This window comes from Mya arenaria, chromosome 5 (genome assembly GCF_026914265.1).
Source record: "Mya arenaria isolate MELC-2E11 chromosome 5, ASM2691426v1".
Lineage (NCBI taxonomy): Eukaryota > Metazoa > Mollusca > Bivalvia > Myida > Myidae > Mya > Mya arenaria.
Genome location: NC_069126.1, coordinates 53,673,253 through 53,693,209, shown reverse-complemented (window position 1 = coordinate 53,693,209; position 19,957 = coordinate 53,673,253). Strand labels below are relative to the sequence as shown.

The 19,957-nt window shown below is 33.3% G+C and overlaps 1 protein-coding gene across 4 annotated transcripts in view; it reads left to right on the top strand.

The window, feature by feature from the left end:
- Positions 1-526: 526 nt before the first annotated feature.
- The window catches only part of LOC128234192 (hemicentin-1-like), a 73,726-nt gene continuing 54,295 nt past the window's right edge, over positions 527-19,957 (top strand). For 2 of the 4 annotated variants that reach the window (XM_052948260.1, XM_052948261.1), the window contains exons 1-5: positions 527-655; positions 7,049-7,369; positions 17,162-17,470; positions 17,662-17,928; positions 18,542-18,814. In XM_052948260.1, coding sequence (XP_052804220.1) covers positions 607-655; positions 7,049-7,369; positions 17,162-17,470; positions 17,662-17,928; positions 18,542-18,814 — 1,219 coding nt within the window. In that variant the 5' untranslated portion in view covers positions 527-606. The remainder of the gene's footprint in view (positions 656-7,048; positions 7,370-17,161; positions 17,471-17,661; positions 17,929-18,541; positions 18,815-19,957) is intronic. The other 2 variants (XM_052948263.1, XM_052948262.1) reach the window with 2 other exon arrangements.

Below are 19,957 nucleotides of genomic sequence, written 5' to 3'. Positions count from 1 at the left end.
AACAACTGGCAAGTTCTCAACCCACAAAATTAAATACAGCACTTGATTTAGGATATATTCATTCATTCATTATTGATCAAATGATTCCGTATAAGCGTACAAGGACACCACGTGTATACAACGAATGAAATACAATTATATTTATTTAAAGTTCTGTATACAAATAATCGACTGTTCATAGTGAGCATTTGTTATTCAAACGTCTACCATAGCAGGCAAAATTACAAGGAATTTTTACTAATGACCTTTGAGTGTGACCCTGAACTTACACCTAACCACCATTGTGACAACCTTGTCAATCACACAGTAAGTGGACTAGACAACACTATAAATCAAGTGAAAGTTGTCAAAATCGCAACGAACTTTGTCTACATTGTATATGTATTATTCACGTGCAAAATAATTATATTGAATGATATTTAAAAAAAAAGTAGCATTTTTGTTATTAGAGGTCCAATCGATCACCAGTTAATGAATAAGTAATGCTTTAACATCTGAATTAATTATGATGCCGTTTAACATAGCGGTCTCCCTGTGTTAAAATATCAGTATCAGTATACCAACTTCAGTTTACTTGCGTCTACATAAACCGATGTAAATTCAATCATGTTTGATAATTATATATTTGTGATTGTATTGGTTTTGTTTTTTACAGGTAGGTGTCTATTAATTTATTTCTTTAATGTTGATATTCTATTTTTATTATGTAAACTGATCTTTGTATATTTAACTTTTAAGATATTACTTTGTGCCTATATATGATCGTCGAATTGTCAGATTCATTGTACAAAGACAGGTTTTATAAGAGTAAATATAAGTTTTAACAAAAAAGCTGTTGGAGTTTAATTTACGATATTATAATAAAGCAGGTAACGCAATATGAAGTTGTGCTAAGGTTTATTTTTACTTATAACTCAGTAGAAACACACAGTTTTTAAGGCGTCTTAATCTCCGTTGTTTCATACATTTCTAATTAATTTACCTTACTTCTTGGAAGCCTAATGTTTCGTTAAAGATATCTAAGGTATGTTCATGCACGTCTTTATAAACATTCTATTTTTAATAACTTTCAAATGCCGCGGTAATTCTAATTTGTGTTTATATGTTACATACGCAGTAAAACAGTTTTCCAAACAGTTTTCCAATAGGAGCCAAAGGATTGTCTAAAGTCATGCTGCTATAGTTTTAAGCTCGACTATTAGAAGCATAAGGATGGCTAATCCACTGGTCCCAGTGTCTTACAGTGTTTTACATAATTATGGCCCCTGATTGTTTTTGGAACTTAGGTTTATTTTTTGGGCACATTGTGTCAGGTTGGGGTTTGAGGGCAAGTCGGGATTCTCACTAATAACTTTTATACCCTTCATTCAATTGACTAAATCCCCTACACACTTGTTAACGGCCACCATAAAGTTATGTTACATAACTCCATATTATCCAAAATAAAAATGATGGCCCTTGATCGAATTAGAAAGTTATGCCGATTGAAGAATATGTTTTTCGCCACATACTGGACCGCGCATACAGTACATATTTTCGAAATTTAAAAAGAAAGCCTACCTGCCAGGCAAAAGTTGGTAACATAGTCGGTACTTTTCCTTATTATTGCATAAAATGTGTGTTTTCCATCCGTTATCGCGGTACCATAAAACGCTAAAACACGAGTTTATCTGTAGAAAACGCGCATTATTCAGTAAATTCACGTGCCGTTAATGACCGGCTTTTTGTTATACATAAGCACTATCCGGGCCCGCATCATAACAATAGACGCTGAGCGCCCTGGTTTCTAACCGAAAGTGGGTCCTGTATCTGTATCGGTATACGTCGTAGGACTCTTTCAAGCTTTGCACACCGGGGGACGGCGCTAGTAAAATGGGAGGGCAGCCTTGAAGCCCTCAACTATTTTGGCGTTGACCACACTATCTCCCAGCTGGTTCCACTCTCTAAGCGTTTTCACAAAGAATGAATATTTTAGTTGCTCAGTTTTATATTGTTTAATTTGAAAGCCTCTAGAGTTATTTATAATTTGGTTTTGTATAATGTTAGATGTCACACAATCACTAAAAGTTTTAGCTTTAATGTTCCTCGTTTTCTTTGCTGGTTGGAGATACTCTACCGGTGGTAGTGCTGGTGGTACCAGACCCTCGGCCACCTTATAGAGGAAAATCAGGCGTGTTGCTGTCCGACGTTCTTGGAGGCTCGTTAGTTTTAGTTTGTCCAATATGCGAGAGACACATCTTTCTTCGCGGGTCTTATAGTCTTCCGTGATGAATCTTACCGCTTGACGTTGAACACGTTCTAGTTTGTTGATATTAAACTGTCTATATTGGTCATAGATGATGGAACCGTAATCAAGATTTGACCGGACGAGTGTCAGGTAAGCTGTTTTCCGACATTCCGCTGGACAGGGGCGAAGGTTTCTACGAAGGAGAGCCATTCTGGAGTTTGATTTCTTACAAATTTTATTAATATGTGGTGTACATGTTAGATCTTCAGATAGGGTAAGGCCCTGATATGGGTTTTTCGTGACTTGCTTAAGAATGTGGCCACAAAGGTTGTCAAAGTGTGGATTCTTGTTGTTTATACTCATGACATAACATTTCTTTGCATTAAAGCGCATACCCCATTTATCAGCCCAAAGTTCAAGTTCTTTCAAATCTTTTTGTAGTATTTCAAAATCCTTCTGGCAGCTAGTTTTCGTGTATAGAAGACAGTCCAATCGTCCGCAAAGAGGCGTACCTGTCATGTAACTGAATAGAAGGGGACCAAGGACCTTGCCTTGGGGAACCCCAGAGTCTACAGTGGCTTTCGGAGATGATTCCCCATCGACGACGACCTGCATATGCCTCTTCGTCAAATATGTACATAGCCATTGGTATACTGGACCCCTCACTCCATAACTGAGGAGTTTCTGGCAGAGTTTAGCGTGGGGATCCGTGTCTAGTATTAATATATCTGTTTGTTTACCTTCATCGTTGAAAGATAATAAGTCGTTGATGGTTACTAACAGTTGAGTTTCACAGGAGTATCCAATTATAAAACCGTAGTTCAGATTTGTCAGGATATTGTTCTTTTTGAAGTGGTTTAGCAGATGTTTACAAATGATATGTTCCAGGGTTTTGCACAAAATAGACGTTAATGAAACAGGACGATAATTTTCCGCCTGGTGGACATCTCCTTTTTTAACACTGGTGACACATTGGCATTAATCCAGTCATATGACAGCTCTCCGTTAGAAAGTGACGTTTGAAAGATTGCTGAAGTTCCTGGAGCAAGTTGTTTGGCGCAGGTTTTTAGAAGTATATTTGAGATGTTATCAGGCCCTGTAGCTTTTTCTGATTTTAAAGCTGGTAAGAGTTTTTCAACCCCGGCTGTTGTGATGCTTAGATTTGGAAGATCATATTTGTACTTTTTAGGCAGGGTTTGTAGGTCAGATGAGGTTCTTTTAGTGAATACAGAACTGAACTGGTCCAGCACGATTTGTGCTTAATTTGTCTTTACCATCGTTCATCAAGTTCCCTTTCTTTTTTAGCGGAGCAACCCCGATGTTATCTTGGCGCTTTGATTGTATGAATCTCCAAAATGGTTTGGTATTGTTCTTATGGAGTCCATCTTGGATGGTCTTGTTAAATATAATTTATTTCAGCTTTCTTAAATTCCTTTTTACAGAGTTTTTGGTATTGTTTGAATTCGGTCCATTGTTTTGTTTTCTTAGCAAATTTATACAATCTGGCTTTCCTCCTGATCATGCGTTTAAGGAATCTTTTGAACCATGGTACATACAGAGTGATTTTTCTTGAACATCTTGGAAAGAATATTTCTATCCATGATACTCTGGAGTTCGTTTTTTTAGTTAATCCCACAATGTCTGGATGTTTTCATTTTTATCAGCTAGAGTTTTTATAGCCGATGACAGGTCAAAACAATCATCAGAGATGTTATTCCAGTTTGCTTTTAAGTATAGGTAGATTTTCCTTGGTTTCACTTTGTTATAGTTAGGTTTAACGTCAGAGTCTGTTAATACCATGGCATGATCACTTATGCCGGGAATACTGTTTGAGGACTTGATCAGTGATGGGTTGTTGGTGAAGACAAGATCTAAGATATTTTCCTCACGAGTAGGCTGTGTATGCACCTGTGTGAGTCCATGTCCAATGGATAGATCTATCAGTTTTTGTTGGATATTGCGGTCGTTTGCATTATGTTTCACTGCTAGGTCAATATCTGGACAATTGAAGTCGCCAGCTAATAAAATGTGTTTACTTTTGTTTGTATCCAAGAGTTTTTTCAGAGATATATCAAGATTTTCAAGATCATTTAGGTTCCTATGTGGCATGTAGAATGAGGATACATAGAGGTCTTTTTCATTTTTCATTTTTACCTTCGTCCACTCAACTTCGCATTATGTTACTAAATTGACTTGTTTCACCGCTATCATGTCAGTTCTCACACCGATGAAAAAGCCTCCTCCTCGTGAAGTTCTATCGTTTCTATGTATGGTGAAGTTATCTGGAAAAATTTCATTAGTTTTTATTGCACTTCTAGATGGGTTTTACGCCTTTAAGCCAAAATTCCGTTCCACAAATAATATCAGGTTTGACATAGTCAATTACAGCAATGAATTCTTGTTTATGTTCTTTTACACTACAACAATTTACGTTTAAAAGTCTTAGTTGGTTTTTTTCTCGGTAGCCTTGTATCGCCAACTATTGACCTCGACGCGTATCCTGGCAAACAGCTGACATGTTATAGGTTTTGCAATATTTGTGAATTTCTTTTGTCCGAGGGCTACTCGTGTGGAAGGGGCTAAAAACTGTGGAGGATTGAAAGGAATTTATCGTTAGTTCGTTTCCAGACAAGGGGAAAAGCATGTTGGAGGTATTAAGTTCGTAGCTGTTGAAAGTAAAACTATCAATATTCAAACTGTCTCATATACAGCAGTGGCATACAACTCTTTAATTATTAAGGTATTCCATGTCTTTAGTGTCAATATTTTCACACGACTTGTGGTGCCTAATACCACATTCATCACAACATACTCCAAGTTGCGACCAATTTACTGGTTGCTTACAGTGTCCACATGGGAATATCGACGTATTCTTGGGACCTGGGTTGCCCTCAATGACACCACTAATTAGCATATTATCGAAATATACATAAAAATGTATATTATTCACAAAAATACAAGATTTAACCCATTGCCGACACGATTATTCAGTATTTGGACCTGTATATGGAGAATGAACGTAATGGCAATAAGTAGTAGCAGTAGTGATCTGTTATTCACTTTATTTATTTCGATGGGGAATGCGATCGTGTGTTTGCTTATTTTTTTCTGGTTTTAGAAGTTATTTACAAGATTTACTTTCATCGCTCGTAATGAAGCAGATCTGTCTATACATGATTGTCCATAGCATTGTGTAGTATCAACAAATAGACCATTAATGGCGACTGTAAAAGCCACTATGGCTAGTAGTAAGATGCTGAAATGGAGTCTCGAGTTTTTTTCCTGTGGGGGGCGGCCATCTTGAGAAAGAAAATGGCGGCGGCTCCTCGTGGCCGAGGGAAAGGAAACCAGCACTATTAGAGGTCTTACCGAGGCATACTGTTAAATGTTACTGAGCAAAATGAGAAATGGTAATATAAAGAATAATCCTGACAAGTATCAGTTCACAAAAACTCTTAGAAATATATTTAAGATGAGACTTTTGTCCCCTTCAAGAAAACGCGACAGTATCCGTCCGCGCATGCGCCGTCCCCGCGATGCAAACTTTTGCACAAAACATATTTCGGCATGTATAACTGTATACAAATATGAAAGAGATGAAATAAACAACATTTAACTTACATATTTTCTTCTGAGTTGTCTTTTCCTGGCAAGCTGAGGTGACTTACTAGACAATACTTTCTGAAGTTGTTTTGACTATTTATTTGCTTTAAAAGCACTTCAATTAAGTCTTAAACCTTTAGCTCTTCCTAACTTTAGTTATTTCTCTCGATTTTATTCAGAACAAACGACTTAAATGGACATAATTCCATAACGTCGTATGCAATGAACAAATTTTTGATATTTGATGCTGAAGATGCTACAATTAACATAGTCATTCTAAAATGCCGTCCAGGCTTTATTTAATGATGGTAAGCTGTCCAGGCTAACCATCATTAAAACAAAAACCCGGACGGCATTTTAGAAAGGCTAACCATCATTAAAAAAACCTGGACGGCATTTTATAATGACTACAATTAACAAACACTTTATCTCCGTAACGATACCTACATCTAGAACATTTTGACATTTATATTTCCGGTTTAAATTAGTTGCATAAAACAAATGTTAAATTAGGAAATCATCGGTAATAAATCGTTTACCCGATAGCTATTGTGCGTAAATAATCCAAGTAATACAGTAAATTAAAAAACAAAAACACTGTTCGACTGAACACTGAACAAAATGACATCGAAACAAAAATGCAACTGTCGAGTTATGTTGCGGCTCTAATCGAGCTTAATGTAAAACGTTTTCAATGACATCACTCGTGACGTCACACACGTACTTGTTATGGAAGTTATTTTGAACTATATGTTTTTGCATTTTTGTGACATTTAACAGCTTTTTTAACATAAAAGTTACACATGGTGTGTATCTTATGCAATAATAGCGATAATACACCTTTCTTTCGGTCGTTACCATCTGCAAAGGTCGTTAAAATAGTTTACAACCCTCGTAAATAATATAATATATAATATAATTTGCGGGCCTTTGCAGATGGTAACGACCTCAAAATGGTGTAATAACCCTATATTATACCACCAATTTGTTTGCACTGAAACATTTTTCGTACTTAATGTTTGCATGAAACGGAATTACATCACCCCCCCCCCCATACAATACGCAACACGGGCAAAGGAGAGATATCACACGAGGTATCCACGCCCGATTTTCAATAGTTGTGTTTGTGCGTAGGTAATGAGCTGTCCCATTCATAACGTTCGCAGCAGAATCGCCAACTGGCTATGTTGTTTTATACGCACATATTTTATTTTACAGTTAATTGTCAAGAATGCGAGAGACTTGTTTCATTACCAGCTAAACAACCCGTATTAAGGTACGAATTTAACTTTTCAATACCTGATGTATATGTTCAACTAGAAAATCCTAACGGCACACCAATCTTCCAAGCATTTTGCACCAGTACAACATGCCAAAGTGCCGAGTACATAAACAGCACTCTCGACCCTTCTGGCGACATCGCCACTGGAAAGTTCCACATCAAGCTCAACAGTTTCGGGGGCGGGCAGCAAGGAAACTACACACTTTGGACTGAGGGAAGGAAAACGTTTTTGAAATGCATCAAATTGTACTTGTTAGGTGGGTGTCATAACATTAAACAGTTAGTTTAAGTAACTGTAATTAGAGTTTTTCACGATTGTTTATAAATATGATATAAGTCCAACATGATACGAGGGTTATACATATCACAATAATGTAGGAATATTATCTCCGAATGTAACAACTTTTATTGAGCTTAATTGATTTTCCTTGAATTTGTTTTATCTAAAGAAGGTGAGATCACGACGACGCAACCAAATGGCGTCAAATGATGCTGTTCATATTTGTGACATGTAACCTTATTCAACTTAATTACTTTCATTATTTTTAAATAAGATTTTTTTTTATTATACAATATTGACAAATATTATACAACACAACACGTTGTAAACATAAATATATATATATATATGAGACATTTATATAGCGTACTTGTTATTTGTATTACATAATATTTGTTTTTTAAGTATTGGTGTATGAGTGATATCACATGCAAAAAACATATTGTACAAAAAAGTCTTTTAATCTTTCAATATTTAAGTGTTGAAATAAAAAGTAAGAAAATAATAATGATGGAGGGTAGGACGGGTAGAAAGGATAGAAAGAATAGAATAGAATAGATAGAATAGTTAGAATAGATAGAATATATAGATATAATAGATAGAATAGATAGGAGGTATTTATGCATTTATGTAGTTATTCAACAAATGCCATTTGTTTTCATGGAAGTTTATTTTGTTGTTGACTAGAGCTGTTTCGCGCTCTATTTTTTCTCTAAGTTTTACATACTAGTAGTTCAAAAAGGATGTAAAGGTTGGTATAGTGTTTCTGTTTTTCATGCTAAATATAAAAAAACTTCATTAGCAGTATTAAAAAGTTAATTATTGTCTTATGTTGTAATTGTTCAAAGATGCCAAAGCTTTTGGTTTTTAAGTTTAAATTGATCGAGTTTGGGTTTTGATCAATTATTCTTTTTAATTGGGACCACAGATTTTGTGTAATTATACATTCCCAGAATAAATGTTTCTGTGTTTCGATGTATTCCCCGCAAAAGTCACATAAACTTGAATTTGAGATTCCACACTTGTATAAGAATTTGTTAGTAGGTATAATTCTTTTTATAAATTTGTATTGAAAACTTCTCAGGGTAACATCATTGGTGTATCTAAGATGCCTGACTACAAGGAAATAAGTAAGATGTGAAGATTAATTTCCATAGAGTGTTATCTATATGTTCGTCTGGTATGACCCGTTTCCATTTTTCATCTATTTGGCTGTAAGTTTCTTTATAAAACTGAATTGAGTATAGTAATGTGTTTGGTTTTACTTTGCTTGTTTCGATTTTGTGTTTTAGCGTGTCTTGAGAGTCGTTTATTGGCATTGATCTCTCATTGATTGTGGCAAACAGGCTATTAGTTGATAATATTTTAGGTAATCGTTATTTTTTATATTGTATAAATATTTAATATCTTCAAATTTGTAAAAGTCTTTTGGACGGTAATCAAATATGTGTTGTATGAATTGTACACCTTTATCATACCAATCTCCGAAATAAAAAGTGCTACCGTTGTTATTAATGTGTTTGTTGTTCCATATTATGATTTTTTGTGTCGGTATCTTTGGGTATGATTTACTTCTGCCCAAGAATGAATGATGTCAAATAAGAACTTATTTCCACGACAAATTTTGTTAATCAAAGTATCGTTTAAATTACTATCAAAAACCAGGTTTCCACCGTATCTCTCAATAAGATTTGAATAAAATGTTTTATATTGGCTTTTGTTAGAGCGGTCTAATATTCTCTTTACCCACGACGCTTTAATTGAATTTACAAGTTTATATATGTCCGGTACTTTCAAACCCCCATGTTCGTAATCTTGTATTAGTAGATTTCGTTTTATTTTATCAGGTTTGTGATCCCGTATAAAGTTAAATATATCTTCGTTTATATCGTCAAGAATATGTTTTTGCGGGTTTGGTAGAACAGTTAATGGATATATAATTTTTGGCAGTGCAAATGTTTTCATAACTGTCACTTTGCCAAGAAGAGTAAGTTTTCTGTGATGCCAACTTTTGAAACAATTTTTGAAGTTTTGTAATTTAGGGAGAAAATTGAGGTCTAGGAAGCTTTTTTCAACATTTGTAAATTTTTTACCAAGTGTTTTTGCTTCGTTCGATGTCCATGTGAATTTTTTTTCTGGCAAGTAAGTTAAATTCGTGTCTTGCAATTTTTCTGCTCTTAATATAATTGACTTTTTAGTTTTCAGTTTTAAACCAGATATATGTCCGAACTCATCTATTGTATTGACTTGAGCGGTAAAAGATTTTTCGGTACAATCATTTATATAAGTCGCGTCATCGGCAAACAGTGATTGTTTTATCTCAATATTGTATATATTTAGGCCTACAATGTCCGTTTTGATCTGTATAGCGTTGGAGAGTATATCGATACAAATAATAAATAGATAAGAAGAGAGCGGGCAACCTTGTCGTACTCCTCTTTCAATTTTCAATTCCTCAGAAAAATATCCATTGTTGATGATTATACTACTGATATCATTATAAAACAGTTTCACCCATTTAATCGTTTCGGTCACCAAAATTAAAATGACGTAAACAAGTTAACATGAACGAATGGTCCAGGCTATCGAAAGCCTTTCAAAGTCAGCAAAAAATAAAATTCCTGGTGTGTTTGTTTTGTTTAAGTAAGATATACATTCATTTATCAGTCTAACGTTTTCTCCTATATATCTAGATTTTATTAAACCAGTTTGGAAGGGGCTAATTATTGATGGCAGTATACATTTTATTCTGTTCGCTATGGCTTTTGTGGCAACTTTGTAATCTACATTCAATAAGCTGATCGGTCTCCAGTTAGATAAAAATTCTGAGTCTTTACCAGGTTTTAGAATGAGAGAAATAATACCTTGTTTTTGGAGTAGAGATAAATGTCCTGATGTAAACGACGTGTTAATTGAGTTTGTGTAGTGGTGTTTTAAGTTGTTCCAAAATGTTTTATAAAATTCAACTGAAAATCCGTCTGATCCTGGACTTTTATTGTTTTTCATTTCGTTAAGTGCTTTAAAACATTCATGTTCTGTTAAAAGGCCTTCACATGATAGCATTTGTTCGTTGTTTAATTTGGTTGTTGGGTAGTCTAATAAAGATGACTCCGGTCTAATAAGGGTATTTTTCTTGTATAAATTAGAATAAAATTTATATTGTTCATTACTATTTCCTTTTGACATATTGTAACTTTATTATTACTGTTAAGTTTATGCATTGTTTTTATTTCTGCTCTTCTCTTTTCGAGGCTTGAAAAGTATGCTGTATTTTTTTCATTGTTTTCTATATGAACAGCTTTTGATCTAAGAATTGAGCCATTGACACGTTTTAATATTATTTCGTTAAGCTCAGCTTTTAAGGACGATATTTGGTCTGTTATTTCATCAACATTTATATTTTGTAATTCCAGTTTGAATTCGAGTTTTGCGATGCTGTCAATTATTTCTTTTTCTTTTGCATTTGTAGTTTTTTTAGATTTGATGAATATGTTATCGTAGCGTTTCTGATATTTCCTTTTAAAATGTCACTGGGTTTGCGTCTTCACTTGTATTCAAAGTATCTGTGATTGTATTTTCAATTATTTCCTTGTAGTCAGGCATGGACAGTAAGCTATTGTTAAATTTAAAATATCCTGGTCCACGTTTGTTTTCAATTGTACAAAGTCGAAGACTAACAAATGCATGATCAGTTCTGAAACTTGTGCGTATACGACAATCAGTAACAAGATTTTGAATGGAATCCGATATCAAAAAGTAATCTAATCGACAATGTATACTTGGTTTTGAGTTTGAATGCCATGTAAATTGTTTTTTGTCGGGGTGTTTTATACGCCATATATCAATTAAATTATAAGTTTCGTGCATACTTTTAATAAAAGACCGTTTAAATAAGATTTTAAATACCGAGATGAAGAATGATGCTGTTCGTCTTAAAATAGCATGTTTGCATATTAGGCAAAACACGCGGAGATAACGCCTTTTTTATATTTCCACTTGGGAATTTAGTTTTGCTGACATTGAATGAGCAGGCATTCACTGGGGCGTTTTCTTAATTGCATAAAATCTTGTTAAAACCAGATAAGCATTAAATGTCTGGGACACACTCAATGCACAGGTAACGCAATATTACATGTGCCTTGGCAGACGACAGGCTAACCTATCAATCAATGACGTTACCAGAAAGGGCGCGCTCATATTCCACTGCAGGTAACAGTTTGTCAACGACCGCTGAAAGTGCCACATTTTTTTTAAATCCAACGTTATTATTTATTATAATGACTCACGTGACCTGCCCATGTTAAATTCTGATATACATGATATTAGCCAATCCATACTGTTACCCTGGCATAACGCTTTTCATTACACCATGTGATATTATCAATATTACCCTCGCGTTGGTCCAAAAATAGACACTTGGAACTGATTCCCTTGTGCAACCTATTGTGAACTTGTCAACAAACTTGTTATATGTTTGGATTTTGTAACACAGGAGAATGTTGGTGTGAAAATTTCTCTTTTAGTTTTCACTTATTACATGGGCAAGAAATGGACTTATGTGACAATTTTAATATAGAAATGTTTCTTAGACGTCAGGCTTTGTGAATGTGCAAAACAAAAATAAAAGTGTTTTACAAGTGAGAAGAAAATAGGAGAAATGTGCATTTTCTTTGTCTTTTTTCACACCTGAGTAATTCAAATACCTGGAATACCTGAACAATTTATAATACCAATTCCTGGGGCAGAGTGATGTACAAATATAGACACCATTACGTGGGATTAGAGATCAGGGATTACATACTAATATATTGGACACTTTGACGGTCAATGCTCTTATGTAAAATATCAACCTGAGTTGGAAAAATCAAACCAAACCGCTGCAACCAAAACAGACAATCAAAGGAATCTAAGGTGAAATAAATAAATTGCGAGATGATATAATGAAAAAAAGATGACATTGAAATATTGATCACGGGAACAGTCACTTCAATAATGAAATCTCTCGAAGTGAAACTCCAAAAAGAAGCCCAGAGCAGATACAAGAACAATGTGAACAGTTTCAAACCGCCATTCGTAGAGACGAGATCCTTGCAGTACACCGACAACCAACAAGAGGTGGTGGGATAAGGCCGGTTATCGTTAAAACCATAAACAATAGTGTGAAGAACCGTGTCATAAGAAAAAGGAGGGAGCTTAGGTCATCAGGGCACCATGTTGTAGATGACGCCACCTGCCTCAACACCATCCTAATAAACTGACTCTATGGCCACGACCAAAAAGAGACTGGCTGGTTCTTCAATGGGTCAGTTTATAGACAGGCCCACGAACTAGAACGTGTTAAATGTAATATTTATGATGAAATAAATGAGAAAATTGCTGATTTCGGAATGAAGCGGGACCAGAAGTTATGCTTTATCTGAGCTGATATTTTTTTCATCGTTACACTACTGACTTGGTTATATCTGAAAATGTCTCCTTTTTTCATTTTTGTTTCAAAGTTATATTGGTTTGATGCTTTGTTCATGTTTTTAGAGTTATAAACATTCATAGATAATTTACTAATGTTAATCTCTAATACTTAATTTTGATATGGAACTGTACATTTTTAATTATCAATGAATTTAAAGACATTAACACAAATATAATTAAATGTTTAAAGGTATACATTCTATGCTAGAACAGCCGGTGAAGCTTTCAATCATAAACTATTTAAATATCTGTTATACATACATTGGGCTTTTAGTGTTGTTTTGTTTAGTTCCTCTCTTATTAGATCCAGTTGTAAAAAAAACTAATTTCAAGTTGTTACATGTTGTCAACATTAGTAAGAAACGCGTAGTTTGATAAATATACTGTTTTACCTTTGATGAAAACTAATGTATTTTTGTAACTATAACCCAACCCGAATAGGTAAATGCCTTGTGATCAGTCAGTGATTGTCATATAGTTAAATACTTGATTCTTTATTCAATATATTGTCTGAAGAAATGTTATTTACTGCTATTAACAGGTGTTGATAAGTTTTTGTCATACATTATGACCTTTAAGTTAGTTCTATATTTGAGTTGTTCAATTATGTTATGTTTATGCATATAGTATACAAATAGTTTTATGTAATAAATGAAAACTTGAGTTTTTCAAATTAGCCTTTTTGTTTATGTTCCTTTTGTTGTATATTTTAACATGCAATGTATGAATGTTTTTTACAGTAATATGTTGATTGAGTTCAAAGTAATAAAATGTAGTTAAACTTATCATAGATGTCTGAATGATTATATAGGCACAACATATACTGATGTCTAATTTATTATTGTATTCTTATAAATGCCTTGGTATATTAAATTTACTTAAAGAAAAAAAACGTTGATATAGCCTGTATTTAGGAAACACATTTTACAAATGAACAGGAGACAACAATATATTCGGAATGGAATGGATAATGTTTTTTTTTGTAAAGGTAAACCTAATGCTAGAGGAGTTCTTATTTTCATTAAGAAAAAAATGAATGTAAAACTTTGTAATGTAGTTGAATAGTGGAAAGTTTGTTCTGATTGAATTATTGTACAATGATATGGTTTTCTTGTTAGCGAGTATACACGCACCAAACAATGACTGTCCTAATTTCTTTGATATGATTTTTTATAAAATAGATACATTTAATAATGTAGATAAGTATATAATTTGTGGTGACAATATTCTAGTGTTAAATCCAGAATTAGACTACAATAATTATAAATCTATGAATAACAATGTTAAAGCTAGAAAACGATTGTTAAACATCATGTCTGATAGAGGCTTGTTAGATCAATATAGAGAATTACATGGTGATACTAGAAATAATACTTGGATGAGATTGAACACATGTCAGCAGGGTAGACTTGATTTTTCTTTTGCTTACAAATAGTATTATGAATTATGTTAGAAAGTGTGAAACAGATATTTGCTACAAATTTGATAAATCCAATGTGGTTTTAGATTTTTTTTTTCAAAAGCTAATCATGGTAAGGGCCTTTGGAAATTTTATAACTCACTTTTATCTCAAATGGATTATTTTGAAAGTGTAAAAAGAAAAATTGATGAGATTATTTGACAAAATTGTGTTCCAGTGTATGATTCTAATGCTGTATTGGAAATGGACAGATCAGAAATACAATCTGTAATCTGTAATAAATGATGAATTATTTTTAGAAACTGTTAATGGAAATAAGAGGTAAAACTATATCTATGCCAGTTAAAAACCAAATGTGAGAAACAGACAAGAGGTAAAGTTGTTACATGATATTGTAGAATTACAAACAAATATTTCAGGTACTAATAAAGATCGACTACTTGTTTTAGAGACAGAGCTCAATGAATATAGAAATAATAAACTAAAAGGATTTGTAATAAGGTCTAGGGCAAATTGGATAGAAAATGGAAAAAAGGCTACTTCTTATTTTTGCAATTTAGAAAAAAGAACTATTGCCGATAAGCATATACCATTTATTGAAAGATGGATCTTATAATTTTCAAACAAGAGGAAATTTTGGAGAAGCCTATACTTTTTAAAATAATCTCTCGTTGGTAAACATATCATGTGACTTTAATATACATATAAAACTTAATAATTGTAACTATAATGTACTTAAAAATCAGCTATCAAACTCTTTAGAGGGATTTTTAACATATGAAGAGGTTTCAGATACTGTCAAACAAATGAAAAATGATAAAAGTCTTGGTTGTGATTGTTTGATTGGAAAATTTATTTAAAGAGCAATTAATCATTTTTTTTTGTCTAATTCATTTTCCAGAAATATCAAATTGGGAACAAATGTGTGTATACCAAAAGACGGTAAGCCAAAGCAGTTTTTGAAGAATTTGAACCCTATTACTCTTTTAAATGTTATTAACAAGATAGCGTGAGGAAGTATAGCCAACAGATTGAAAAAAAATGTTTTAGATACCTAAGTTTAAAAAGATTAAACAGGATTCATCAAAGGTCGAAATATAAGTGAAAAGACAAGATTGTTGTTAATACAAAACATGTATTATGAAAACATGCGATGATGAGAAAATTCCTGGCCTAGTGATGTTGGTTGATTTTGAAAATGCGTTTGTTTCCATATCTTTAAATTTTGGTGATACGCTTAAAATGTATAAGACTTTTTATGTCTAATACTGAAGTTGCGATCCAATTAAATGGACACCTGTCTGAGTTTTTTTTATAAGACAGGAAGATGATGTAGACAAGGATACCCTATTTCTCCATATTTATTTATTTTATGTTCAGAAATTCTGGCAATTATGATAAGAATCAATCAAACTGTAAAAGGTATTGTGATTGATGGTGAGGAATATGAGATCTCACAATTTGGTAATAGAAAATGTTTCAAATTAATGTCTGTATAATTTGATGTAAATGAAATGATGAATTGTGGTAAAAATATTTATGAAATCATTTGTCAAAAGATGTCATCCACATTCGGGAAAGATGTAATTAATGCATATATGTTATTTATAGATTTGTATAGACAATGTTAATAAATTTATGCATATGCCATTATTTTATAACCACAATTTTGTTAATGGAAATTATGTTTTTATTCATACCCTATACAATAAGGGATATTTTTATTCATATCCTATACAATAAGGGATAACGTTGTGTGAAAACTGATTTTGAGGCCAATGGAAATTGTAAACTCTGATGGAAATTGAAGCAATAATTGAAAAGAAAATCAACTTCTTACACTATAATGGATTAATTTCTTCAATTAAGGCCTACATAAGGCATTCGGAACTTGTGCTCAATGACTTTAACTTTTTAGAATGTAGTAACCCATGTATGAACACTTTTATAAACCCAATTTTGACAAAAGAAAATGATTTCTATACAAAATATTCGTGAATACCAATAATGAAATTCTAACAAGTCAACACAAATGGCTATTACAATATGAAAATGTCTACATTAATTGGAAACATGTCTTTAGTTGTGTATTTAAGTGATCAAAGGATTCTTATATTTAATGGTTAACATTAAGAGTTCTTCATAGATTATTATAACTGGTATATAAATAACTCATATATCTTATATTCTTATATAATGTTTGTAAATTCGTATTATCACTATTATTTTATGTCATACTATGTTATGTAAAATGCATACATATTGTTGAATAAATCCAAATTGTCAAAAAAGCAGCAACAACAACAACTTGTTATATGATATATACTTTATTTTAAAATGAAAGAAGTTAATCATAATGTATGAGTTGATTTTCTTTATAAATGTACCAGTTAATAACCATGTTAAAAGACGCAAAAAACTAAACATAGAAATTTAAAAAAAACGGTAATATATATATCAGATACAATGGAGGGTGATAACATATGATGCTAGCCCTCGAAATGTAAATGTCAACCTCGGCTTACACATCAATTGACATTTACTTTCTCAGGTTAACATCATATGCTATCACCCTCTATAGCATCTGATTGATTTGTCATGATCGACGTCAGAGATCGATGTTAGCAAGGTACGATTTATACATTTAAGACCGACAATATATTTCTCTTTAGTCCATTACGACCGTACATGTTATTTCGAAAAATAAATGTTTGAAGTATTTTGAACATTCACTTGCAATGCAAACAACTGAAGAAAACAATATTGGAAATCGTTCAACTCAAATAAATCAATTTTTCTTTTTCACTCCGATACAATTGATGTTTGGTTTTATATAAAGACGGAGTCACCAGTTTCATTAATATATCTTCAAATTCATAGGGAAACCTCGTCCGTCAAACATAATCGCCAACAGAGTACCATACGAAGGTGAAGCAGTGATATTGACCTGCCATAGTATATCTACAACCGATCCACCGGGACACGATCTGGTTATGAGTTACACTTGGACTGAAGATGGAACAATGCTTACATCAGGAGGGAGATTCACCTTGCTGCCCAATACTGCCGCTACGTTGACCATCACCAAAGTTCAACAAAGTGATGAACTGTCACAGTTTGCTTGTACGGGTACGGAGGAATTGGGCCTGCCATCTGACAGTAGCGCGGCCTTCCAGATCACTGTTTATTGTAAGGAAAGAAAATGCTTATACTATTTAAGATTAATTTTGAAAAGAAAATATACGCGCTCATACAACTAAGAATACTATGTAATTATGTTTCAACCTGTATACAGTTTAAAAGATATTAATCACACTCTTTAGATGGGTGATTAAATTATAATAGTTTCTTGTAAACTTGTAATAAATGTTTCCATTCAGATGGTCCCGACAATATCGCCTTCAACTCGACCGGCATTTCTCAAGCCGTCAGTGAAGGGGATAGTTTTCCTCCAGTAGCGTGTCTGGCAGACTGCAAGCCTTCCTGCATCTTCAGATGGACAAAGGACCAAAGTTCTGTGAGCACCTCGGCGGTCCTTGACCTTGGTATCGTTGGAAGCGATGACATGGGAATATACACGTGTACTGGTACACATTCCGTCTACACGACGTATACTGACACCAAGACCTACTCAGTCACCGTTACATGTAAGCTTTTTTTATTTTTTTTACATGTGTTCAAACTAAATTGTATTTTTAACTAAGACTAAGAGTAATTTATTTGCTTATTTGATACATATAACAATAAATGTGTTTCTTAGATAATATCATCAAAGTGATTACATTTGTAGCAGTACGTTTTTTATCTCGGAGATGCTACACTGTCAGTATGTAGTTCTATGATTAGTAAAGATTATTAAAGAAAACCTCAAAATTAAGTATTATGAATTTTATTGTAGCTCCGTTTCAACATACCTTACGTCATATGCTTGTTCGTGGTTACGTTCTAACTGTATTGATTCTTCAAAATGTTGTATCATATCTCGCAGACGACACTACTAAAACAAAAGTACATGTTGAATTAACGCATATGGGGCGAGAATCAAAACATGACTCTTAAATTGAAATGATGCATCTTAGTGTACGCACAGGGTTTAATTCAGAAATTTCCGAATTAAAATTAATATGTATGTCAATCGATAACATATAAGACAGTTGCAATAGTAGACACTAAAATATACCTTCGAAATATAACTATAATTTTATTCCGATGCTTATACCCGGAATACACAGAAATAAACTTAAACAAATCTCATTGCAGATGGTCCAAATAATGTATCCATATCGCCTTCTACAACCTCGTATACGACTACAGAGGGGGATTCTCAAGGAGAAATTACCTGCTCTGCAGTTTGTAACCCGGAATGTGCGTACACTTGGTCGAAGGTCGGCGCTACTGGAACGGTACGGAACAATGCAATCTTAAATCTTGGTCAGCTAACACGACAAGAGGCAGGGTCGTACATCTGTAGCGCTTCAAACCCGAGCTCCTCTACAACACGAACAGGGCCCATAGTGGTTGTGGAGGTCATATGTAAGTCGAACAATTCAATACATTTATATAATATTGAGTCGATCTCGTTCTAAGAGACTTGTAGTTCTGCATATGTCTGTTCAGTGTTGACGTTCCTTGTTTACTAGTCGGATGATAGAGAAGTCTTGGAGAATATATATTTGCTATTTAATGGATGTAGATGACAAACTATATGCATTAAATGCTTACAATGTTATTGATATAGTATGAAAAGTAATATATTGCAATGCTGCCTTTTTCTGATGCGACGATTTGAACACACATAGTAACATAATAGTATAATGGTGGTTTGGATGAAAAGGTTATATTTTCATAAGGGTTAACTAATCAATTGACATGAATGCATTGTTTAGAGGTTCAGAAACGTTTAGCATTTCTCCCTTTTAGGAAAATCATATTGATAAAGCTGCTTCGTGAACATTTTTAACAGCATGAACTTTTAAATACCCTTTTTTTCCGATCAAATTTACTGACATGCCTTTATTATTTGGATACTTTCATTGCTTATTTTCATATTTGTGGTGTAAACACATTGTTAGTTATCATAAATTCAACTTAATATGAAAGCATTGTTTAAAAAAAAAATCACTATGTATTATGTTATGTACACGGTCCCTTGATTCTGCGACAGGTTACATTAACAATTAACACTTTAACGAATTTTTTTATAAGACCAACGCTCTTTTGAATATCAACAAATGTACAACTATAAAAATATTTATTTACTATTGTATATTTCTATTGTTCACAAGTGTCCGATACTATCTGATACGGGACGTGTGAACTGTTGATATTGAGTGGATCAACTTTGCTACTACTTTCACTGCTCTATAGAACGTCTCTGACATTTCCATCCTACATTATCATAGAAAACGCGCGAAAAGTCGTCATTTTCATGATACGTCGGGAGCAATTTCACGTCAATTGCCATTCAATACTGTTACGAGCCAGGCGTAACGAGAAAAAACAAAGCCAGCAACAAACTTTAGAAAATTTATTATGTTAAAGTTACAACGTTGAAATACAATTTAAATACCCGTTTTACCCTTCCAAATAGCTTAGATAAATCCAATCCTGTTTTATGTCCTTTTTCCAATTTTAATGCCAAAAAGCTGAATGTTTTTTTTGAGCACTTATAATTTA